Consider the following 24,561-nt stretch of genomic DNA (forward strand, 5'->3'; position numbering starts at 1 on the left):
GCCCCACCCAGCCTGGCCTCAAACACGAACTTCTACTATGAAGTGTTTTACTGTCATTGTAAAAAGTAAGCTGAAGAGAGATGTGTATGCTTTGCATACATGTAAGGAATTTACCCACCTTTGTTTCGTCTAATGGCTTTGAGAAAAAATAAAGAAATGTTACTGTGAAGTTGATAGAGGTAGTGACATAAAGATCTCTCTTCAGTAAAGCAAATTACACAGCACAGTTCTGATTTCTTGCATGAGTAACTTGACTAGCAGTACTAGTGGAAAGGAATCGTGCTGGGAGTCCTCTCAGCTCCTCTGTGATTCCTGCAGGTCCACACTCCTATTAAGGTAGAGTTATGGTAGTGCTGTAGAGGAGTCAAACTTATTCCAAACAAAGCAGAAATGAAAGACCAAAATGGAACAAAGGTTTGTGCCTTCTCCTCTGCCTTCTCCTTTTTTCCATCTTCTCAGTTGTATGCTTTCATGGAAGTTAACCATCAGCAATTTTGTCATCTGTGCACCTCTGTTCAAGAACCTTCACGTCTGTTTTGAAATATTCTTATCTTTCCTGTCTGAAGAGTTGACAAGAAAAAATAAGGGTTGCTTGTCTCATAGGGTTATGTTTCTTAACCAGAACAGAATACCATACAGCATCTGTTTAATGTGCATCTTCCTGTGCTCTGTCACAGCATAACCATGGAATCACAGCACATTGCAACATACTAGTGCTATTTTCAAGTGGGTGGCAAAGGACTCTTGTTCTACTGTAGTGTGGCAACTGATCACCAAAGTGCCATCTTGAAATACCTGCAATAACAGTAGGATAGAATGAAGGAAATAACATTTTTAAGTATAAAAAATAGATAAGCTGTTCTGTTATTTTGAACAGAATGCTTTCAAGAGGTATTTTTTTTAATAGCAGTGCTCAGTTGAACAGTGATGTTTTTAAAATGTGCTTGTAGATTAGTATATTTAATTTGTATTTATTTAAATGCAAAATAAACTGAGTTTTTAAAATTGAGATGTTGACCTTGAATTACCCATGCCCAAATAACATGGGCTTAATCTTTCCCTGCCAGATCCTCCTCTAACATTAAAAACAAAAAAAAGTAAGTTGGTAAGCCTTGAAAATAGCATCAGGTGTATTTTTATTTCACTGTTTTGATTTTTATTGTCATGCTTAGCGTAAGCTGTAGTGCAGACCAAGAGAAGTGATTCCAGCAATCATGTATAGCCACGTCTCTTGCTTACAGTAAAATGGCACAAAAAGCAAGACATGAAATCTTTCATCTGGTGCCATAGGCAGAACAAAATAGGGCTGTGATCTCTCCCTAGAAGATCCCAACTTCTTCATGCCATGTTCACACTGAACTGCAGAGAAAATGGTATGTCATGACATTGCTATGTAGAAGGCTGTGCCTGTTTATTTTTAGACACCTAAACACTGGCAGGCACTTCTGGCTTAACCTTTATCTGTTGCTTGGCATTCTGAGGGCTGTAAATTAGCAGCAGTGTTATTGCTGTATTTAAACTATTCTTTGAATGTGCGATTATTGGCTTACGTTTGCAAAAAGAAAGGCACCCATTTATTGTAGTAGTATTAGTGGTAGTGGCAGCAGGTGTAGCCAAGTGTTGCTACTTCCAGAGGCAAGTAAAACCACTCAGCTCTCATTGGAGTGGGAATTTTGAGTGTAAAGCATGTTGTCTCAGAGAGAGTGGTGGTCAGAGCTGTTACATCTCACCTGCGCTTGTCTTGAAGAGAGACAAAGTAGCACTGTTGTAGATCAATGTAACTGGGACAAATTCCTAGCTTCTTTGAAGGCATAGTCAAAACCAAGGAGGCTGGAATTTCACTTGTGCTAGAAAAGAGCAAAGTCCTTAATTTCTACCCAAAGAGACTGCAGGCATGCTACTGAGCACTTTGAGTCATCTAAACAATTTAGGCAAGACATTTTTTTAAAACAGACTCACAGGTCTCACTACTTCCATAAATGTATAAGGAAGAGAAAACCTGACATATGAGTACATTCAAATATCAGAAAACATGTACCCTTGACTGGTGTGTTCATGCTGAAAAATCCATTTAAATATACAAAAAACAGTTTTTTACTCTGGTGGCAGTCAAACGCTGGAACAGATTGTCAGAGAGGCTGACTGGACACAACCCACAGCAACCTGCTGTGGCTGACCCTCTGAGCAGAGGGTTGGACTAGGTGATCTACCTACTCCAGAGGTACTCTCCAGCCTTGGCTGTTTGTGGTTCAGTGTTGGCACGCTCTAGATCACCGTGTGATCATATGGAATTCTCTTTTTCAAGCTGTCTGCTGTTTAAAAAAAAAAATGTGTGCATAGAGAAAATGAGAAGGGGAGTTTAGCAGTAACTAGTGCTTTAAAAGAATTAAATAACGGACATATTAAAAAGAATGAATGCAAACTTTTTGGATGGCTTCACTAAATTCCCATGGTCTTTTAATATAAAGGCATGCTCTGTGATCCATTCTTACTCCTATAGGTGCAGTTTGTTGTCAGTCTTAGTTTACTCTCACTTGTTAACCTCATAGAAGTAATAATTCAATACTTTATTCAGGGCTTTTCTGGACATGACAATGCTTATTCGGAGATGCTAATGCACCATATTATCTCTTTCAGTTTCTTATTGTTTAGCAACAATAAGCACATTTTTATGCTATTTCCCCATTTCTGTAGATGGCTGAATAAGAATTTGCATTAGTATTTTCCTGTATGCTGATTACATGATATATGTACTCAGAGCACTTTCTTTTTCTTCTGTTACCACAACTGTGTACTCAAGGGAACTGTGTGATAAAAGAAGCCACCAAAACCTGCCAGAATTTCTTTTTTATTCACTGCAAGTATTATCTTGCAAGATTGACCCATGACTTTTGAAGATACACCATCAGCATTTCCATTTAAACAGCTTTTTACCATGCTTATGACTGTCGTGAACATACACATAAAAAAATATTTGCAAGGAACAGTCCAGTGATACTCTTAGTATGACTCTTACTTAGTGTGAGCTCACTTTCTTTCAGTCAGATTTGAGGATATTTTGGGACTTCGGGTCTTGTGAGGATGCTGAAGGATGCAACAGGATTGGATACAATTGCTTGGGCAAGCCAGGAAGGGGTTTTAATTTTCTAAGCCATCACTCCCACCAAATGGGGAATCCTCAGTTTTAAAAGAGGTACTGGACTGCAGCTGCAGGTGATTTAAAACTAGTACTAGCTGAGAACTGAGCACAATAATAAATAAAAACTCTTTTCCCCTCACCTATCTGTAGGAAGTGGAAGGATGTCATATGTTGCTGTTTCATTCGCTCAAGTAGCTTAGTCCAATGATGTTGTTACTGCAGTAAGAAGCAAGCATTTTGAAACTGTACCCCTTCTTTTGGTCTTCACTTAGCTGGTATCTCTTTGGTGGGTTATTTGACCTCAATGCTTCATTTTCCTGTTTTGTAACAAGTTGCAGTTAACACCAAGTGCTACCTCCCATAGTATGTTCTAGCTTTATTAGTTGCCATGTGGCATTCTCAAGATGCACAGCTTAATGGCTGTAAAAAAAAAGTTGTGATTTTCAGTGTGGTAGGACAGAAAGGTTGCAGGCGTAAGCATGCTATCTAGAATGTGTTTCGCTTTCTTTTTGTGTGCGACTCTGTATAAGCCCAGTGTAATAGAGTATAAATTTTAAAATGCTGTTAAAAAAAAAATCATTTTAAAAGAATTTGTTCTGCAAGATGAAGGCTTCTTGTTTATTATCTTCTATAATGGTCATCTAAGCACAGAGGCACAACTTGCCTCTTTCATTATTATTACTCTTTTTACCAAGTCCACTAATCAATTTAATTATACTTTAAATTAATATTCTGTCCAATGGGCCTGATTTCTCATGGCTTGTACAGACCTCTTGCTTCTCTACAAAATGAGTAAAAAATGCTGCTAGTTCCATTTGATAGCATTTGTAGATACGTCCTACAAAACTTTATAAACAAGTTGCAAGGCTAAGGAGCATCAAGTCTAATAAAGCTGAACATACCATTCATTGTATTCTTTGCAGATAAACCTGAACTATAACTTCCGTTGTTATTTTTGCCTAGGAACTACGAAGATGTGTTATCAGATGAAGACTGTGAAACCTTATACCGACTGGTTTATACCACACACCGTCCACTTGCAGTAGCAGCTGGGGAATTCCTTTATAAAAGGTATCTCTGCCTATGTCTTGCATATTCTCATTTGTTTCAGAATGAAGGTGGATTTATTTAAGAGGGACATTAAGCATTCATTTTTCTGCTGGAAGCGAGTGTGCCGTGAGGATAGTAGATGTACTTTCTTCTTTTGATTCGGAAGGGAAAGGCTGTCTGGGGGTGATCATTTGTTCCTCGGCACGGCCTTCCGCAATAGGCATGAGAAAAGTTGCAAGACTAACACAGAGAATATGAAACAATTGACTGATCCACAGATACCATGCCATGTTGAGAATACACCTCCTTTCTTTCTACTTTCTTTTCCTGTTGCTTTGCTTCTTACAAGCTAATTCATCACCTAGCATCTGCTGGATTTCCATAGCATTGGTGATTAATCACAAGAATGGCCTCCTCTTCCCTTTGGAAGTTGCCGTATACATTGTAAAGGCTTTGAATAATGAGAGATGCAGCAGATTAAAAAGCCCTCCCAATTTTCTGTCAGGTTAATGAAGTACAGGGTTTATCTTCCCCAGGAGTAAGTCTTATAAATGGGCTTCTTATAACAATGGTTGCATGAAGTGAATGGAGTTGGCATGCTAAAAAGAGAAGAAATAAATATTCTGTCTCTGTGGCTGAGAGAAATAATTTTGCTTTACGAAGAGGAATGAAAACAAAAATATTTTGGCAAGACTTTTGTGGGGAAAAATTCGGAAGTAATAATCGTTGGTGTTTCTCACATGTGCAGAATCTCCTCCTAGCTGCCTGTTCCTATCTGGCTGAACTGCTGATATTCCAGGGGTTGTGGAGTCAAGTCCAGCAGAAAGACAAAAGACAATAAATCTCTTTCGATGAGTCTTCTATCACATCTGTTAGCCTTACTTAGTCTTTTCTGTTTGTCCCAATATTCTATCATAAATCAGCTGTTTTTCCTCTCAGAACGTCTGTCTCTTGCTACTAAATTGTTTGCCTTGGTAACTTTACTTTTGATACTCAGCTTTGCAGTGCAGCATGGACATTCTGACCCTCTAAACGTCTTTCTTCCTTGTTCTTGTTTGCCCAGGTCTTCTCTCTGGCACTTCTACTACTATCAAAATCTTATTTCTGGTGTGATAGTACTGTTAATGACAATGTCCTTTCCCTAGTTATAGTGATAACAGTTTTAGTATAAAGTTTATTTTTATTTATTTTTTTCTTCTTTATGGTGTGTATGAAATCTCAGTGCTTTCATTCTTAGATTACTTACTGAGCTGGCATCAATTACACCAGCAGAAGCACTTTTGGAAAGTCTAAGTCTATTCTGACATTGAGTAGCGTGGTCCTGATTTAAATCCAAGACATTTGGGCCTGTATGTGTTTTGGGATTAGCACTCTCCGTGAGCAATACTGTCACACTCATTTGGGGCAAAGAGGGAAATGGAAACTATTGTAAACAGTTTTTCCACTGTATTTGTGAAATGGAATAAATTGTCTCGTGTAAATACAAGGTACTATGCTTTCTTTAAAAAGCTTTGGTTCTTAGATGTACCGTAATGCGACTAATGGTTGGGTAGTAATATTTTTACTGCGTTGTTAAGGTTTAAATTCAGCCTAGAGTAAGCCCCTTCTCAGGCATGAGAAAATGCCTACCTCAGGATATATTCAACGCTGTGAAATCTGCATCTGCTGTCCAGAAAGTTGGCAGGGTACCTGTTAAACTGTCAGAAACAGTCTCTGCATCCACAGGGACAGCAGATCTCTCCTGATGGAAAACAATCTAACCTCCTTTCCTTTCATCTCATAAGAAAGTCTAATGTGATTTACAGTAAATAAGAATACATTTAGAAAAAATACAGTCCTTGGGATCTTGAAAGAATGAGTGTTATATTGGCAAATGATCATAAGGGGAACGTGGCAGAAATGAACTGACTTCCTTTTCTGTTGGCAGGCTGCTTAGTTATGAGGGAGACGAAGAAGTTCTGCCCAAAGAAGGAGGGAACGCTGGGACAAATGCTCACCAGTTGAAAAGATTAATACAGTTTTTCCTGGACAGTGAGGTGAGAATAGGCCCTGCAGTAAACCTTTTCGATTCACATTGCATGTTGATTATCAAGTTCTGGCTTCCTTTTGAGCGGTATTTCCGGTGGTGAGCTCTGAAATGTTTGGTGTTTGGCACGTTCTCACTCTACAGGATGAGTTGTTAATGGAGGCAGAATTTGGCATTTCTGTTCTGTGTTTTAAGACTAATTTACAACTCTGCCAGTGGAGAGAATCAAAGCTGAAGCAGCTTCTGAAAACAACCTAAAAGATTAATGGCACCATGTGAATGGTTTTTGGTGTGCCTGTGTCTTTCTGCAGGCAGATGGAGGTTGCTGTACTGTAGCTCCATGCTGACTAAGAACTGTGTAGTTTTTCTGAGATTTTATCAGTTTAAGTGCTGTACTTTTCTATTTGGCTTTTGTGGTGGTGCAGACCTATGTCTGGCCAAAGCGTCTAAGGCACAGCCGTTTCGAATCAAAGTGCAAAGAATTTCACAGACATTATCTAAAATGTTAACTCATTTTTAGTCCCAAGGTCGGATTTTTAGTTACGATCAGCAGTATAAAAGCAATACAGAAACTAGTTTTAGAGAGATTGCTTAAATTACAAAGCAAAGATACCATAATAAGAGGAAAGAAAAGCTTCTTTCCTGATTTATATCCTTTTTTTCCCACTTTCCTGCATTGTATCAGACTGAAGGCAGTGTTTGAATGTTGAATAGCCTCAAACTAAATATGTTGGAATACTGTATGTGAATGTATGTGTGAATGACAGCTCTGTGATTGGAAAAGGAGAGGACCATAGGAAGTTGTATTTCTTTTAATGATGTGTTTGCTTTTATAAGTTTGTGTTTTTAATCCCTAGGTGCACAAACATGTTGCATACCTCGTAGACAGCTTGTGGGACTGGGCTGGCACATTCCTGAAGGACTGGGAGTGCATGACCACACTTCTATTAAAAAATGATGGAGGAGATGGAGAAGGTGGGTGAGCAAAGAGCTTAGCTTTGTCTGGATTAATCTCTTGTTGTTGTTTTTTGCACTTTGCCTCAGCTACTTTAGGATCATTTCATATTGCAGTGCCCTTTGATCCCAGATTGTGGTCGCCAAGATGTACAAAGCAGATGTACTGCTGATTACATGATCTGCAGCAACATACTTGTTTTATTCAGTATTCTGCATTTATGTAATGTTAGTTTAGAAATTTTGCAAGAACGCTTGCATAATTAAGCTTAAGTAACATTCCCTTCTTTTGTTTGTTCAAAACTTGAGAATCTAACAGAATTGAATGAAGTGTGGTATTTTTGGACTGCTGTTCATGCCTGAAGAGAAGAAGAACAATGTGTTGAGTTCATTGACATCTAACATGTTAGAGAACTCTTTTTTTTTTTTTTTTTTTTGTAAAAATATCTTAAAGTGAACTTTAATAATAGTTGTACTAGAACTGGAGGTGGTTGTACAATTGAAATCAAAGTTTGCAGACCCAGTGAGTTAAAGCATTTTGTTGCTCAGAAGAGTAGTTTTATCCTAAATGAGATAGTAGTTAATAAAGATAGGCTTCATGGAAGCTGCCTGTATTTTTGGTAACCCAAGTGCCCTAAAAAGTTTAGTCATGAGGCAAATAATCAGCTTTGTGTTCAGTGAATATAGAAAATAGTTTTCTTCAAGTTAAATCAAATGCGCTCTAGGTGTTTATTTAGCAACACTGCATCTTTCTTTCTGTAGTGTCCTTGCACAGTTGTCCGGATAAATGAATAGGCATTTCATTAGCTGTTGCTGCAACTTCATTTTTCTTTTGTGTGATGCTGAAAGGAGACTGGTTTACTTACAGCACTGAACGATGCCCAGAAAAGTGCTCTCACTGAAATTATCCTCGCGACGGTTAGAGAAGCAGCTGAAGGTCATCCTCCAGCCGGCAGAGGTGCAGCCAAAAAAGTCAGTGCGTCTTATTCTTACATATCGTGCTGTAATCACAATCTCTTTGTCTTATGTGCTTTGCCAGATAGCGTGCTCCCAGCGGTAGGTATATCTTCAGAAATGAACTGGCATATTTTTACGAAATGTCACACTGTCGTTTGACCTGTGGATCTTATTAGTAGTGGATGTTGAAGGGGATGAGCATTAGAGAAAAGCCAGTTAAAGCAAGTTATTGACAAATGGTGAGCATTTTATCCATACAGAATTGTTGTTCAGTGCTTTGTATCTAATGTAAAGTTAACAAAAAATAAAAAAAACATCTGGTTGTCTCCACGGAAAATATCTTTATCTTGGCTTCATTTGATTTAGATAAAGGCATATAAGTTAACCTTGAATTACATGTAAAATTCTACTCAGATCTAAGAGATTTTATAATTGAAACAAAATGCTTTGTCTGCAGATTCTGTCAGTAAAAGAGAAGAAAATACAATCGGAAGATTGTACCAAAATTACTGAACATTTTATTATGGTGCTTCCTCAGCTCTTGGCAAAGGTAACTAACAGCTGCTCTGTGAATGCATGTTAAATATTTCATTAAAATTCCTGCAGTGCACTCATATCCTGTTTTTTTTTTTTTTTTTCTTCTCTGCAGTATTCAACAGATGCACAAAAAGTGGCAAATCTTCTGCAGATTCCACAATATTATGATTTAGATGTTTACAGTACGGGACATCTAGAGAAGGTGAATAGGAATTGGGGTAGTCGGTGCATGTGGAAAGTGCTAAATTTATGTGACAGTGTACAGAATTCAGTGTGACTTGGAACAAATAGAAGCCTGTTGAAATATTAAGAAACAGCCTTGTACCTTGAGGAAAGCGGTCTTTTTCAGGCTTTACTTTTTGATTGGAAGCTGCCAAAGAAAAGCGTTAGTGCTTGTCAGTTCCGATATGCCGTGACTGGCCCTGCTGGGTGATGGGTTGTGTTTTCATGCGATAGGCCTGCCCCTGGGTTTTTCATTGATGGGTGGAGAGAGGGTGGGTTATGCTATGTGTCTAAGCTGGCATCGCCCTGGAGTTTTCTACAGAGTAGGTTTCATTCTCCTTGAGGACTGACTCCCAGCTGCTAGGGGGTGATAGGAACTGAAAGATAAGAATGGAGATAGTGTAACTGCTGATGGGAAAGGGATGGTCAGAAATGGATTGATTAAATCCTTGAAATAGTGTAATGTATTCTAAAGCAGGGATGTTTACAGGGAGGTAACAAGCAAACACGCCTAGATTACTTTCAGCACAAAACATTAACTGGAAGAGGGGGAGAGTCAGTGGCATGGCACAAGTTAAGTTTCCTCCTGCCAGTAAGAGTGAAGATGGCAGTTGCTGACATGATCTGAAACAGTATCCGTCCTCTGCTGCTGGGGGAGACAACTTCCATTGTTTGGAGACACACCTTTCCTTTGGAAAGACATCTTTATTCCCTAACATTTTATTTATTTTTTTATAGTAGCAGTAGTGCCAAAGGTGTATTACTGAAGCGAGACTTAAAACAGTTGCTTAATTTTTCACAAAGATTCAGACAGTAATGAAATAGAACCATAAAGCCAGAAAAAAAATTGTATCTACTAGCCCTGCCCCTCTGCTCCTTAGACTGACAGTTATTTGGTACTGGTTGTGTGACCTACAGAGATGCATAGTCCAAGCGAAATGTGTCTGAAGCCTAAGTGGATTTGCATGCATTTCACCTGTAATACCCCTTTTATCACTTGCAGCATTTGGATGCTTTGCTGAAAGAGGTAAAAGACATTGTGGTCAAACACTCTGACATGTCTGTCCTTGAGGCATCCTCCAGGACTTATTATATCCTCTGCAGTGAAGAAATTGCCATCTACAATCAGGTGGATCGTGCCCGAACTCAGCTGATAGATGAGTTGGCGGGACAGCTTAACCAGCTACTAGATGGCTTCTGGCAAAAGGTGAGCGTGACTCATTGCGAAGACAAACAGCCTGTTTCCATATGAAAACAGAAGAGAAAAAATTAAAGGGGATATGGAACAATTTTTTGCCTGCTGTTTCTCTGCTTGGGGGGAGCAGAGCTTTCAAGGTTGGGTTTGCTCCTCTAAAATGACTGATGGTTTACTTTTTTTTGATTTGGCAGGAATAGAGTGGTGAAAATAGTAAATGAGGTAGTCCACAGCAGCAAAGGGACATTTTATGTTGTCTAAATATTCTGGACATGGGTTCCACTGTTGTAGTATTACTATGCCAAAAATATTATGTAAAAGATCAGCTAAGAAGGACCGTGGATCTGTAGGTGATGAGATTGTTCCCAAAATACCGGTTACTGCTTTGGTTCTATACTTCTTCATATTTGACTGCATGCAAGATAGCTTTTGTAGTTTGACTTTGGCTGCGTATTTCTAGGGAAAAAAAAACAAACACAAACAAACACAACAAAACATCAGTCTGTGATGCAGACTGCATAGCTTTGGGGTCTTCGAAATGATGACTTTCCCCTTGAAGGAGGACTGTAGAGTCTTCCTCAAAGTTTTTCATTAGTTCTAAAAAGCAGAAACAGCTGGTGGTGATATGAATAGCTTGCTGGCTGAACTGAACAACAGAAGCCCGCAGCTGATCTGATCAACTGTGCCGTCATGAACAGGTGTCATGCCATGGTATGGGAGTAAACACTGGCAGGTTTTTATTGGACACTGGGATATTGTAAAATGTGTCAAGCCAAAAAATCCCCTAACCTCAGATTGGATTTATTTTGTTGGTCTTAAATAGATATCTATGTCAATATGGGAGAATGTGCACTTATGAGAAACAAGATAAGTGCTAGACCAGGGATTCTTCAACTCCTTCATAGAGTAATCCGTATCTAAATAAAGAGATTTTCTCCTGCAGCCCCTCCCTTCTAATTCCTGGTCGTATATACCATCTCCCATAATCACGTAGCATCCTTGTGGAAACTGCAGCAATTGCATCTATGGGAAAGTATTTTAATATATTTTTAGCTATCTTTGAATGTGATCTGGCAGCTGGAAGCACGGAGAGTCAGCGCCATGTGAATGGTTAGCTTTCCAGAGATACCTAGCAACTGTGTGAGGTTTCGCACTTCAGTGGTAGCCTAATTGCTAGTTTTACTCTGTTTTAGCAGTGCTGTAGTCTAGGGAGGCTGCTGGGGGTTTAGTAGGGACAGGGACACTGATACAAAATTTCTGTGCAGTCAACACGTTGTTTTCTGTTTACTGTAGGGGGAATGCATAAGTTGCATGTGTGAAGGGGCGAGGGCTGGAGGAGAGTAATTCAAGTCTGTGGGCTGGGTGGGAAGAGAACTTAGCAATTACTTTGCCCCATGCTGGCTAATGCCTTTCTCTTTCCTAAACCTGCATGATTTAGCAAAGAGGATTTTGCACGGATGCAAGAGAAGTTGCCCGGATGTGCGCTGCTTTGAGAAGAATAGCAGCTTTTCACAAGTGAGATGTTTTTTTACGTACTGCTAATTTACTTTCCCATATTCTTTAGTGTTGCCTTAACAGATGTCAAGTGAGAATTGCTCTTGCTTGTTGGGTTTAGTAAGAATTTCACAAGAAAATGGAAACTATTCCTATAAGAGATATTGCAAGGCTTAGTTTCTCCTGAACAGAGCTGTGCTCTTGGGTATGGAGTATTATTATTATTTTTGACTTACTGAGGTTGGAGAATCAGCCCTAGTGGGGCTAAGAAGTGTGTATAATGGAGTTGGGATGTCAGAGTGGATGTTGACATCCTCTCAGCTACGTTGTTACGGTGCCTCCCTCCTAGCTGCATGCTGTTGCACTGCCTTATGGTCAACACTGATGGCCAGTCTGAAGAGGTGTAATGAGTGCAGCAGGTGTTATCTGCTTCGTTTGTTTTAATTTACTTGGTCTTCTCCTGTTAAAACATGGATTTCTCAAAAAGCTTGGTTCTGCAGGGGTTGTTCACCAAGTAAATTACCATGTGAGATAGTGGAGGGTTGGGGAATTGGCCTTCTGCTCAGTGTGTCTTTTGCTTATCCTACATACTAGAGCTGCTCTTCTCATGCAAAGAAAAACCTAAAGTTGAGCTGCAACACTGGATAATATTCAAAGTACTCTTTTAAAGTGTGTATGGGGGAATTTTTCTTCAGACGTTTTCGGGCACTTCGAGAATGTGAATATAATGCATAGGAAAATATACAGAGGTCCAGCTTCCTTCTCCTCCTCTCCTCACAGATGCTGCAGTTTTGTGGCAGGAATGCAGACTGTATTCCTCCCCTCCCCCTTAGAATTAATTATTAGTTGTTTAAAGTTACTGCTGTACATCAGAGGAAGGCAAAACCAGGATTCATTTAACCTACTTGATTAGGTGAGATTTCATTTCTTGCTTAGTGTGACGTTGTTTTTTCTGTTTGTTTGTTTTTTTCCCACTTGCAGTGCCCACGATCTCACCAAGTGGAAGCTGTATGACAAGACTTTACGGTTGCTGTTGTTTGAAATACAACATGGGAGTTTGTCCGTTCTGGTGAGTTGTTGATACTTAAGGTTGAAAGCAGGAAAACCAGCAAATATTACATAATCTTATGTATTAGTGTTGTATGAGGCAGGAGGATGTTGTTTCCCAGATTGACAAATGGAAACTAAGGTTTTGGTATAATGTTATTTAGAATCAATGGATTATAGCCATGTATTCATTAATTTGGAGATTTTCCAGAGCTACGACAGAATAATCATCTGACAACTTGAATAATCCTTTCTCATGCTCAGTACTTCCTGCTGGTTGCAAAACCTCGCTCTGTGTACATATGGAATTGTTGGGACCATGAGGAGCATGGTTTCCTTGTAACCAGAAATTGAAATATTTTGGACCTGTTGCTTGCAAATTGACACTTGATGAGGATAGTTTTTAATTACCTGTTGTCTCAACTGCAGCCTTTTCTTTGTCTGATTGCCTCAACTCAAACATTGGCTGTGCCAAGGTAGAGGTATATCATGGTATTTTAAGTACTTGAGCAGTTAATTGGACTGCATTTCCAGGAGAATTTGGGCTTATTTGGAAAAAAGCAAAATATAGCCAAAGAGGGAAAGTCTGAAGCGTGTGGGTAGACTCCTTTAGTTGTAGTACCAGAGAACTAAGGTTTGGCTTCTATTCTAAATTGCCCTTTGGAGGAGTCAGCCTTTCACCAAAGACAGCAGAGAAATCCTAAGAAGCTCAGCTGAAGTTAGCCTCTGTGAATACCCCTCGTATTACAGAGTTATGTTCCATTGAACGCATCAGGATGTCAGAGTTACACAGAAGTAGCACTTTAGTAATGAAGTTTCTCAGCAGGCAATGTTTACTTGGGTGTAAACCTACTGTGTTTATTTTGAAGACCTACATTCTTGGCAGTGTAGAAATGGCTGTGCAAGCAGCAAGCAGAATGCCAGGCTTTTTGCTGTCAAGCCTTTCATGTAAATAAAGGACATGTGTTTTTATTTGCAGGTGATCCTGCCAGCTCTCCAGTGCACATATTTTTCTCTCCTGTGGCAAGTAGCTGCAGCTGCAGAAGATTCTTCCAAGGTTGGCCATTCCACATCATTTTGAAACCCAGGGGTTGTGCTTGTAGAAGTTCAAGATGCTTTTCTATCCTCAGATAGCCAGAAAAAAACAAACTTTCTCAAGAAGACAATTTCTATATTTTCTTGAGGAAACCAAACTGAGTTGGGACGTTTTCTCTCTCTGTATATCTCCCCTTACCTTCCACACCCTTCCCTATTTTTTAAAGTGTTTATGCCTTTTCAGTATGCAAGAGAATAAGGGAACAACAGTTCACCTCTATTTTTACTACAAAACATGTGCAGCGAATTCTTCATGCTTGATGGAGATAAGGAACTTGTTCCACTGCCAAACAGTTCGTTCTCCTGCTTTAAGCAACAAATAATATTCAAGGAAAACTCCAGGAAGTCCTGTTGCTTTGTTTTATTCTTACGTTCTTATTTTACTTATCCATTCTGTGACATCCCACTTTCTTCAAACTTTGTGTAATTTTTTCATCAGCTGACTACTTTACTTTCCTAATTGGTTTTGCATAGTGCCAGTCTCTGCCAGATACTTCAGAAGATATTCCAGTTTAAGATACCAGAGAGGAAAACTCTTTTATACTTTGATTCCCATGTGAATCTATACCTTTGCAGTTTTACTTCGTGGTGAATCCTGACTACGCCAAGTGTTGCTGTTTCTGTCATTCCGCCCCCTTCCTCTGGTGCTGCTGTGTGTACAGAATAGGGCGCTGACATGGGCATTTGTTTTGTGTGAGAAATGTTAGCTGGGAGGTTACCCGTTTGGTGACTGATTCACTATCTATTCCCGTCCCATTCCATTCCTGAGTGGATGTCTGCATCTCTCACTGCTCTAATATGTTCTGCCTTCCAGCCCAGACACTGTTAGCTTGACTGATAATGGGGCAGCACATTTTTGAACTTGGCCTTTCATACAGGGGCAGATTTTGATTGGAAGCACAGTGTTACGGCCCACTCTGCAGGACCAAATCTAGATATTGGCAGAGAGAGAAGTTCCGAGAGCAAAAAACATCATTTCCTGGACAGCAGCTCTGGGACTGTTCCTTCCCCCCTCCTCCTCTAATGGTGTTAAGGCAGTGTTTTACCTCCCCCTCTGCTCCTTCTCAGTATGCCCTGGGATGGATCCCCTTTCTTACAAAGATCCAGTTGCATGGCATGAAATCCTCTTGTAAAGGCGTTCTTCTGTTGATTGCTCTGTGCAGTGCAACAGATGGGACCTAGTGAAGGATCAGGAGGTCTTTTATTTGGCTCTGGGCAAATCAAGTAGACTGTCTTAACTAATAGACTTGTCTATTGCCACAATTAGCAGTGTAGTTAAACTGGGCTTCCTCTGTAATCAGTAGAAGGGGAGAGAAGAGCAACTCTAGAAGGCAATTCACATGTTGGGTGCTGAAAATAAGGTGGGGTGGACTAGAGTTTTTGTGACTCTACACCTGTCTCTAAAGTGGAAATTATTATCCCTGCTTTATAAGGGTAGGCTGAAGTGAGTTCTGCAGACCTCCTAGTTGCTTGGAGGGCTGTATCAGGGAATAAATGATACTGGAGCTGCTAATCCTACAGATGGAGAACCAAAGAGTTTGTGACTTGCTGAACACCGCTAGCCTCAGCAAGACGCACATGTCCCTCTGTTTGTCACTTTTCTGCACCAGAGTGGGGGGAAAAAGTACGTATTTTTATGGATTGACCTTTCTATCGTAGGTATCGTGCCTGAAAGCAAGACATATTTTTAAAGTTGTTCATATCTGGTGAGCTGTTGCTACTGTGAGATGTCAGCTTCTCTCATAATGGCATCTGCTGTGCTATCTTAAATGAATGGTATCAGTGGAGAAAGATGCAACTGTTGTTTATTCTATAATTCTCTATTGGGTCATAGTCCCTAACATCTCAGTCCTGCCACTTTCCTTACATATGTTTTTAGGGCGCTCTTTTGGCATTAAGAAGAGAACTGAGGCGTTTCAGTGAGATTTGCATGTACTTCCTCACCCATAAGGAAAAAGACGTGAGAGAAAAGGTTTGTGTTCTTATATCACTTAACTGGCATGCATCCTCAGTCCTCCTTTTAAATCCCTTTCTTTCTTTTCATACCAGTATTTCCCTCTGCTGATTTTGTAATTTTTTGTCTCTTCGCAGAGAAATGACTCTTTAAAATAAACAATCCTCAACTATTTATTTGAAATAAATGCTATCTATTTTAACATAAAGTTAGTTAAAATGCTACAAAAGTTAGTGCTTTAGACAAACACAGGTATGTCTCTGCATGTTCCATATGCAGAATCAAAGTCTGAATCTGAATGACTTGATTTGCCACTTGATAGTCACTACATCTTCTATTTAGAATAATCAGTATACTGCTTACTGTCATTGCTTTTTTAATGCCTTGTTATGAATGTCACTTAAAAAATGGAACATTTGGAGAAATTGTCCAGTGATTCACATGTTGAAAGAGAGATGTTGTGGCGTAATAGAGCTCATTGTTCTTTTCAGAGAAGTCTGAAATTCAAATGTTTAGGTGGTGTTCATTCATGATACTTGCATATACCATATCCTAAAGTGTAGGTTCTGGAAGGGCTCAGCTGTGGCATTTCATCACAGGGTGGGGCCAACAGAAATCTTCAGCTTGTGAGGAAGAAGTAGGATAGAAACCAGATTCTGACTTGTGTTTGATGGAGATGCAAACGGGGGTTGGCATGAAAAGTAAGATGGTCTCTGGATCCTTCCTTGGCTTTGTTTGCTTGATACAGGCCTTCGTGATACTCTGTGACTGGCTGCTGATTTTGAGTCATCAAGATTCAAATAATAATGAAGAAGAAGTGGGATTTCTGGATTACCTTCCCAGCACTTCCCTTCAGGAAAAACTGCTTTTGTTTGTCCAAGAACATATTTTTGTGGAGGAGAAAGAGGAAAGCAAAGGTCAGACATCTTCAGCACTGAAGAAACACTCTACCATTTTCGCTGCTATTTGCTGGCTGCGCTGAAAGGGGTCGAGTCATTGTTGGCCCTCTTACAAAGTTGCTCGATGAATATAAATTCAGTGATTTGTCTCCACTGTGGCTCAATCACAGGCAACGATTGCCAATTTACTCCCAGGTAGAAAGGGCTGATGTAATGCAGGCATGGGTGGAAACGTACAGGTATTTGACAGACCGACTTTGGTGGTAGAGATGGTGTCATCCACCTCGGTGGAAAGCCTTGCAGTGTTACAGTGCAACTCTGTTGATGCATGGGCTCTTCCAAGCCATCAGAGTAAAGGACTGGAGGATTTTGATGTGGGGATGCAGAGCAGTTTTTGTGGGAAACAGCTATGTAATTGTTGCTGTGTTGCCTTTTTCAAACAAACTCAGATGCCAAGTTGAGGATGTTATTGTGAAGGCTGGTTTCTTTTGGGAGTGTTTTGAAAATAGATTGTTGGCTCATTGTGGTTTGAGTCTGAGTTCAAGTGTCGTGCTTTGAAAAACCAAGCACCATCCTAGATTACTGGGCTGAACTCTTGCCCTTCAGCTGTTCACATGGAGTTCTGTGTTCAGTATTGGGCGCATTACCTATGTTATGTACCTGAAACTGATCGAGGCTGGCCTGTTTTGGGTTAGATGGCCTTCTGAGATCAGTTTCAAACTTGTTCTGTAAGATGCTTTCAATTTCTAAGTCCTCCCCACAAAGGATCCTTGTCAACCTGTTGCAGGTTCCTTCCCTAAAGAAGTGATTTTTTTAATGCTGTGGGTGTGCTTGTTTGTGCTTAAAAAAAAAAAAAAAAGGAAAGAAAAAAACACACACAAAAACAAACCCACAAAACACAACATGATTGCAGTGTGTCTGGTTTCTTCCATTTTGTGTGTTTGTGCCTTTTATTCTGCACTGTTTGGTCCTGTTCTGCAGTTGAGCAGTGTTATACAGGAGATTCTGCCTAGTAGAAATGAGAAATCCCTGTGAAGATCAGAGTAGAAGACTGTGCAAACAACTCGCTTTCACTGTCATCAGCTGAAAGCTTTGAAATGGAAATGGAAAGCTGTGTTTTCTGACATACACAGAGCTGAGCGTAGCATCTGTTGCTTAGTATGTTGGCTGAACGGCTGAGTCTGTGCTATTCGGATGAAAGTTGGTCATTAAAATTGAGATACCTTGAATAAAGTACTGGAACAAAGCTGCAACGCTTTTGTTTCCCTAGACCTGACAAAAGAGGAGGAGAGAAAAGACGAAAGCTACAAACTTGACGACTTGCACAAAAAGCGGAGTCTTCTTGCAGCATATTGCAAGTTAATAGTGTTTAATGTGGTGGAGACGACTGCAGCTGCTGAGATCTATAAGCATTATGTGAAGGTAATGTTTTAGATAACGTGGCTTTGCCTATCAGTGCATTTCAGTGTTTGAAAATGACTCCAGTGTTTACGAAAGATGTGGTTAATGGTTTATGGCTCAGAATCCTCGTGTACTCACAGAAGGGCTATAAAACCAAGCAAGAGCGGAAGAGTCTCGCCTCCTTGCTCTGCAAAGGTGTGTCATTGCAGACAAAGTAACTGAAAGTTGAGTAGAGGCTATATGTCTGAACATCTGCTCCTTGGCTTCTCCAAAGAGGCCATTACGGAGAAGCAGTTTATGGCTGGGAGAGTGTTTTAACTATGGAGAGTCTCACACTGAAGTGGTCAGCATATTTCATAAAGCTCCCACAGTTCACATTCAGATGGCCTAGATTTCATGTGGGTCCCCGTGCTTAGACAGCTGCTAGAGCCTCAGCCACTCTGAAATGTGTGTGGAGAGGGCTAAGAACAGCACAGAGCGGGCAATTGCCACTGGAAATACCTGAGTGTGGATATTGACCCTCACTTCATTGGGCAAGCACTGGTTGAATATGTAAAACTCTGTTCTTCTTCTAAGGAGGATTGTTCTTTTGTTATAATACTTAACAATTTCAGAGTAACTTTAACATACACATTACTCTTAAGGGAGCAGACCTTTGCTTTAAACATAAAATAAAACGTCCAATTTTGATTTTATAGTTTGGGTGTACTGATACTGGGAGTGTTTTATAAACTTCTTGTGTGACGTGAACATAGTCATCTGTTTTGTGTATTCCCAGCACTATGGAAGGGAAACACTAATTTTCATCTGTTGCTGTTAATAGGCTTACAACGATTTTGGGGATATAATTAAAGAAACTCTAAGCAGGACGAGGCACAATAACAGAATTGAGAGTGCCAGGGCACTGATTCTCTGTCTGCAGCAGGTAAGGTTATAATTAAAATGAGAGGATGGGGGTTCTTAAGACAGCTGTGTTTCATATTAGCCTTTTCCCTACCTTTCCGTAATTATTCAAATTAATTTTTAAAGCCTAGTGAAAGAAATTCGTTCCTTGGCTTTGCTTTCTATTTAGATGTGTTTTTGCATGTCTTAATGAAACTCCTTACACCTATTTTACTCATTACACCTATTTTAAACTTTAATTTTGTGCACAGGTGTTTTTTTTCTTTTTTTTTTTTTTCAATCTTCAAAGGCATAGCATGTTGGGATTGATGTAATCGTTCAGATTACAGAGTCTCCTTTGGGACATGGTGGGTGTCTCTTAACCTTAAGGTTAAGGACAGTATTCTAGGTTTTACTGACTACCTCAATTCCTGTTGAATATGAGGAACTGTGAGTAAGTGTGCCTGTGGCTGGCCAGCTCTAAGCCCCAGTACTTTCAGTGTTATTTTTTGTGGAAGAAAGTGGGGCACAGCCCTTTTGAAGGGTTTTGCAGCTGCTGACTGATGAGGCCAGTCAGCTATTTTAGCAGCTGCTTCTGCCAGCTCTGCCCATGGCCAGAGCTGCTTCTAGCTCGAGTCGAGTCGTGCTGTAAGCCCCAGAGCAGGCTCCTCCCAGGGGGTACTGATACATGAGCTTTGCTTATTTCACACCCATTGCCAGGGGCTTAGATCTGCGAACCAGCCCCTGAAATCTGAGCTTAGACCAGGCTAAGCAGCATTTGGCTACATGTATTCTGCTGACATAGTCAGCACTTTGTGTTTGTGTATCACATAGACAACAGGCCCTTTCTGGTCTTGGCTTGACCTTGAAAGTTAACAGGTTGAAGCTACCTCCATGTTCTGTTAGGAAAAAAATCCCGAAACGTAGTAATTGGTTTTGAGACTTGCTTTTAACCCAGTCTCACTCTCAGAAATTGGGCTGTCCTGCTGCCAGACCTGTGTGCTATATCTGCATTCTGATACCCTGAAAACCTCTCAGGCATATTACTCCTCTTGGGCTTGATTCAGAAGACTCAACAACAGATGGGGCCCTCACCTTCAGGAATTGATTCTCTTTGTACGCATGTCTTTTTTTTTTTTTTTTATTTTATTTTACTTTTCAGTTCGTGCATGTCTGTTAAGCACTTGTCTTTTGTGTCAGTTCCTAGTGCTTGTTGTGTGCTTTTGAAGAACATGACTTAACTACTCTTTTGTAAGGCTTCTATCTTTTAAGCTGTTACTGGGCGCACGTGTCTCTCTGTCCTCCTGAAGCTTTGTTTGCCTGTAGGGTTCCATGTGGTTGCTTATCTTGGACTTCTTTTGCAGCTGTTTCAGACGTGTGCAGAAAGCCAAGACAGCAGTACTGGTGTGGACTTGGCATCTGCTTCCTTCACAAACATGAAAGAACTGGCTCGTCGGTTTTCGCTAACGTTTGGCTGGGACCAGGTGAAATCTAGAGAATCTGTAGCCATGATACACAAGTATGTGCCACGTACAATGCCCATGGTCATTGCTTTTGTTAGCTGTCTGTTTTATTACTTAATTCTCTCTCTTTTTGTTTGTTTTGTTTTGTTTCAATAGGGAAGGGATCGAATTTGCCTTTCAAGGAGCTACTGGAACAGACGGAAAGAGCTTTCCTCCTAACTTAAGCTTTCTGTTAATCATCAGTGAATTTTCCTATAAGCTGCTAAAGCCTGACAAAAAAATAGTGTAAGTTAAATTCTTCCACATTTTCATGCGTGGGTTGTATTTTGTATATCTCTGTACATGGGACACTTGACCTGCAGTGCTGGAGAAGTCGCTCAAAGGCTTTTCAGAGACCTTTTGAAATCAATCTGCCCCTGAAGCTCTTGGTTTTAGAGACACTTGTTGAATTTTATCGTAGTATTTACTTACATGTGCAGTACCCTTTCTACACCTTTTTCTAGAATGGTTGTGACTTTATGTGGCAATTAGTGTAAGGGAAAGACAATGCGAACTTTGTGGCAGAGATTTGCAACTTGACTGGCTAGTGGAGTGGGAGGAATGCTTTTCTGAAGAGAAAAGTAAAACACAAAAGATTGAGGAGGATATAGTGCCTAGATAATTATTTTGCAACAATCTAATTCCACAGGGTCAGGACTGAGCCATTTGACCATCGTCTTTATTTCCCTGGTCAGTAGTGTGTATTTTGGATATCTGTACTTCAGTCCTCTTCTTTACAAGACACTGCAAAAGTTATTTCAAAATATATAACAAGTATTTCCATTTTCCTGAGAGCACATTTGAAGACATGGGAAAGTTAGATGAGACATGAAGACACATCTGCCTTTTGGAATTCCTTAGCAAATTGCTCCAATACCTGTCAGGAAAAGTTCTGCTTTGGAGAAGCAATGAAACAAAAGAAAAACTCATCTTGCTGAGCCCTGTGTCACTTGTTTGGTCCTGTGTCACTTTGTCTGAAATTGGAGGTTAATCTCCATGGGGACCGTCAACCATTTTTTATATAACATAGGTCAAGATTGGTAAAATGTCTAATTCTTTGCTACTTTACATAACAAATAAAGTTTATTAATGATTGCCAGTTACCCACACAACATGCTTTTAAAAAATAAATTCAAACCTAAAATGCAAAATAGGAAAAGAAAAATATCTGACATACACTGGTAACAGCCCTGGTAAATCTAGGGTGGATAATCGACAGGAAGTGATAACTTCCCTTTTTGTTTGTGCATTCTTCTTGGAGAGAATCTTTGAGATCTATGACTAGATTTTTGTCATAGATTTTGTATGTACTGGTTTTGTACAGTTCCTGTACATCTGTGTCCATGTTGCCGGGATTTTGAAGTTCTCTTATTACCCGTGTGGTGATACTTGTGCAATAAGTAGATGTCTGTTAATTCATCCTTGAAAAAAAATGTAATTTCATGTACCTTCAAGGAGTATTTTTTCAATTAAACAAGAGAAAAAAAATCATAATTGAAGTAGGCAGATATAAAGTTATATCCGGATTATTCTTTCCTATGGTTCTATTTAACTTCTTGACTGGTGGATATATTCCAGAAGTATATCCCTAATTGTAATCTATACATTCAGGTAGGTTTAGACATTGAAAACTTTTGTGGGAAATACAGAACCTAGCAGGGAATGCTCCTTGAGTTTGCTGCCTCAGACCCACCCACTGCTGCTGGGGACAAATGGGAAACAATAAAATTCACAAGGGGGGAAATTGGAATTTTATCCACAACGACTTTCAGACAATGTTTCTAGAGTAACAGTTTCTATTCTGGGAGGCTTAAAACGCCTTGCAGGGGCAGGAGATTATATTTCCTCCTAGAAATATTTAGGTTTAGCTGTATCATAAATTACTGGGTGGAATGCTTTGGGTCAACATGAACTTTCAGAAATAAACATCTGGTTATTTTCATTTTTATTATTAATCATGGGATTGATGTCCAGGTCTGTATATTCACATATGTGAATGTACCTATAACAGATGAGATACAGAATATGGGCATTTGATAGAAAGGAGTATATTTCAACGCCATCAAAGTATATGGATTTTAACCTTCTCTGCCTGTAATTGCCCAGGCTGTAGCAGTAAAATACCTGACGTGTCAACTGCTCTGTGCCACAAAATGCACACAAGAAATGGATTATTGAATAACAAGCAGTACGAAGAGCTTGACTCCCGAATAAGTAGGAGTCTTTCCATTGACACGGACAGCAGTTGGATTAGGCCCTAAAACAGTAGTTACAATACGTGCTTGTTTGAAACCAACAAATCCCATTACTGGGGTTTCGCCATTCCCAAGGCGCTCAGGGTGTACGACTCTAATTGAGTCGTGCTTACCCTAACCACCTCCCAGCAATGATTTTCCTTCTTTCCTTCTTTCCTTCTTTCCTTCTTTCCTTCTTTCCTTCTTTCCTTCTTTCCTTCTTTCCTTCTTTCCTTCTTTCCTTCTTTCCTTCTTTCCTTCTTTCCTTCACAGAATCACAGAATCTCTAGGTTGGAAGAGACCTCAAGGTCATCGAGTCCAACCTCCAACCTAACGCTAACAGCCCTCCACTAAACCATATCCCTAAGCTCTACATCTAAACGTCTTTTGAAGACTTCCAGGGATGGTGACTCCACCACTTCCCTGGGCAGCCTGTTCCAATGTCTAACAACCCTTTCAGTGAAGAAATTCTTCCTAACATCTAACCTAAAACTCCCCTGGCTCAACTTAAGCCCATTCCCCCTCGTCCTGTCACCAGGCACGTGGGAGAACAGGCCAACCCCCACCTCGCTACAGCCTCCCTTGAGGTACCTATAGAGAGCGATAAGGTCACCCCTGAGCCTCCTCTTCTCCAGGCTGAACAAGCCCAGCTCCCTCAGCCGCTCCTCGTAGGACTTGTTCTCCAGGCCCCTCACCAGCTTCGTCGCCCTTCTCTGCACCCGCTCAAGCACCTCGATGTCCTTCTTGTAGCGAGGGGCCCAAAACTGAACACAGTACTCGAGGTGCGGCCTCACCAGAGCTGAGTACAGGGGGACGATCACCTCCCTCGCCCTGCTGGTCACGCTGTTCCTGATACAAGCCAGGATGCCGTTGGCCTTCTTGGCCACCTGAGCACACTGCTGGCTCATATTCAGCTGACTATCCACCATCACTCCCAGGTCCTTCTCTGCCTGGCAGCTCTCCAACCATTCCTCTCCCAGCCTGTAGCTCTGCTTGGGGTTATTGCGCCCCAGGTGCAGGACCCGGCACTTGGCCTTGTTGAACTTCATGCAGTTGACCTCAGCCCATCGGTGCAGCCTATCCAGATCCTCCTGCAGGGCTTTCCTACCCTCGAGCAGATCGACACACGCACCTAACTTGGTGTCATCTGCGAACTTACTGAGGGTGCACTCAATGCCCTCGTCCAGATCATCAATGAAGATATTAAAGAGGACCGGCCCCAGCACCGAGCCCTGGGGGACGCCACTAGTGACTGGCCTCCAACTGGACTTGGCTCCATTCACCACGACTCTTTGGGCCCGGCTATCCAGCCAGTTTCTAACCCAGCGAAGTGTGCGCCAGTCCAAGCCAAGAGCAGACAGTTTCTTGAGGAGAATGCTGTGGGAGACGGTGTCAAAAGCCTTGCTGAAGTCAAGGTAGACCACATCCACAGCCTTTCCCTCATCCACCCAGCGCGTCACTCTGTCATAGAAGGAGATCAGGTTCGTCAGGCATGACCTGCCTTTCATAAAGCCATGCTGACTGGGCCTGATCGCCTGCTTCCCCTGCAATTGCTGCATGATGACTCTCAGGAGGATCTGCTCCATGAGCTTTCCTGGCACTGAGGTCAAACTGACAGGCCTGTAGTTTCCCGGGTCTGCCCTCCGGCCCTTCTTGTAGATGGGCGTCACGTTTGCTAGCCGCCAGTCGATTGGAACCTCCCCCGATAGCCAGGACTGTTGATAAATGATGGAAAGCGGCTTGGCCAGCTCTTGTGCCAGTTCCCTCAGTACCCTTGGGTGGATCCCATCCGGCCCCATCGACTTGTGCACATCTAAGTGCCGTAGCAGGTCACCAACCAGTTCTTCATGGATAATGAGGGCCACATCCTGCTCCCCATCCCCTTCCACCAGCTCAGGGTACTGAGTATCCAGAGAACATCCGGTATTGCCGCTAAAGACTGAGGCAAAGAAGGCATTGAGCACCTCCGCCTT

General features: G+C 41.0%; 1 protein-coding gene across 2 annotated transcripts in view; it reads left to right on the top strand.

The window, feature by feature from the left end:
- Positions 1-24,561, top strand: part of LOC311222219 (cohesin subunit SA-2-like) — a 65,104-nt gene that overhangs the window by 32,536 nt on the left and 8,007 nt on the right. Inside the window, exons 13-28 of one of the 2 annotated variants that reach the window (XM_084306392.1) lie at positions 4,103-4,210; positions 6,117-6,225; positions 7,073-7,190; positions 8,038-8,141; positions 8,584-8,676; positions 8,776-8,865; positions 9,889-10,092; positions 11,519-11,595; positions 12,556-12,643; positions 13,601-13,678; positions 15,596-15,688; positions 16,419-16,587; positions 17,840-17,991; positions 18,794-18,895; positions 20,217-20,371; positions 20,472-20,600. In XM_084306392.1, coding sequence (XP_084162518.1) covers positions 4,103-4,210; positions 6,117-6,225; positions 7,073-7,190; positions 8,038-8,141; positions 8,584-8,676; positions 8,776-8,865; positions 9,889-10,092; positions 11,519-11,595; positions 12,556-12,643; positions 13,601-13,678; positions 15,596-15,688; positions 16,419-16,587; positions 17,840-17,991; positions 18,794-18,895; positions 20,217-20,371; positions 20,472-20,600 — 1,869 coding nt within the window. The remainder of the gene's footprint in view (positions 1-4,102; positions 4,211-6,116; positions 6,226-7,072; positions 7,191-8,037; positions 8,142-8,583; positions 8,677-8,775; positions 8,866-9,888; positions 10,093-11,518; positions 11,596-12,555; positions 12,644-13,600; positions 13,679-15,595; positions 15,689-16,418; positions 16,588-17,839; positions 17,992-18,793; positions 18,896-20,216; positions 20,372-20,471; positions 20,601-24,561) is intronic. The other variant, XM_084306393.1, reaches the window with a different exon arrangement.

Source organism: Netta rufina (genome assembly GCF_964035555.1).
Source record: "Netta rufina genome assembly, chromosome: 1".
Taxonomy (NCBI): domain Eukaryota; kingdom Metazoa; phylum Chordata; class Aves; order Anseriformes; family Anatidae; genus Netta; species Netta rufina.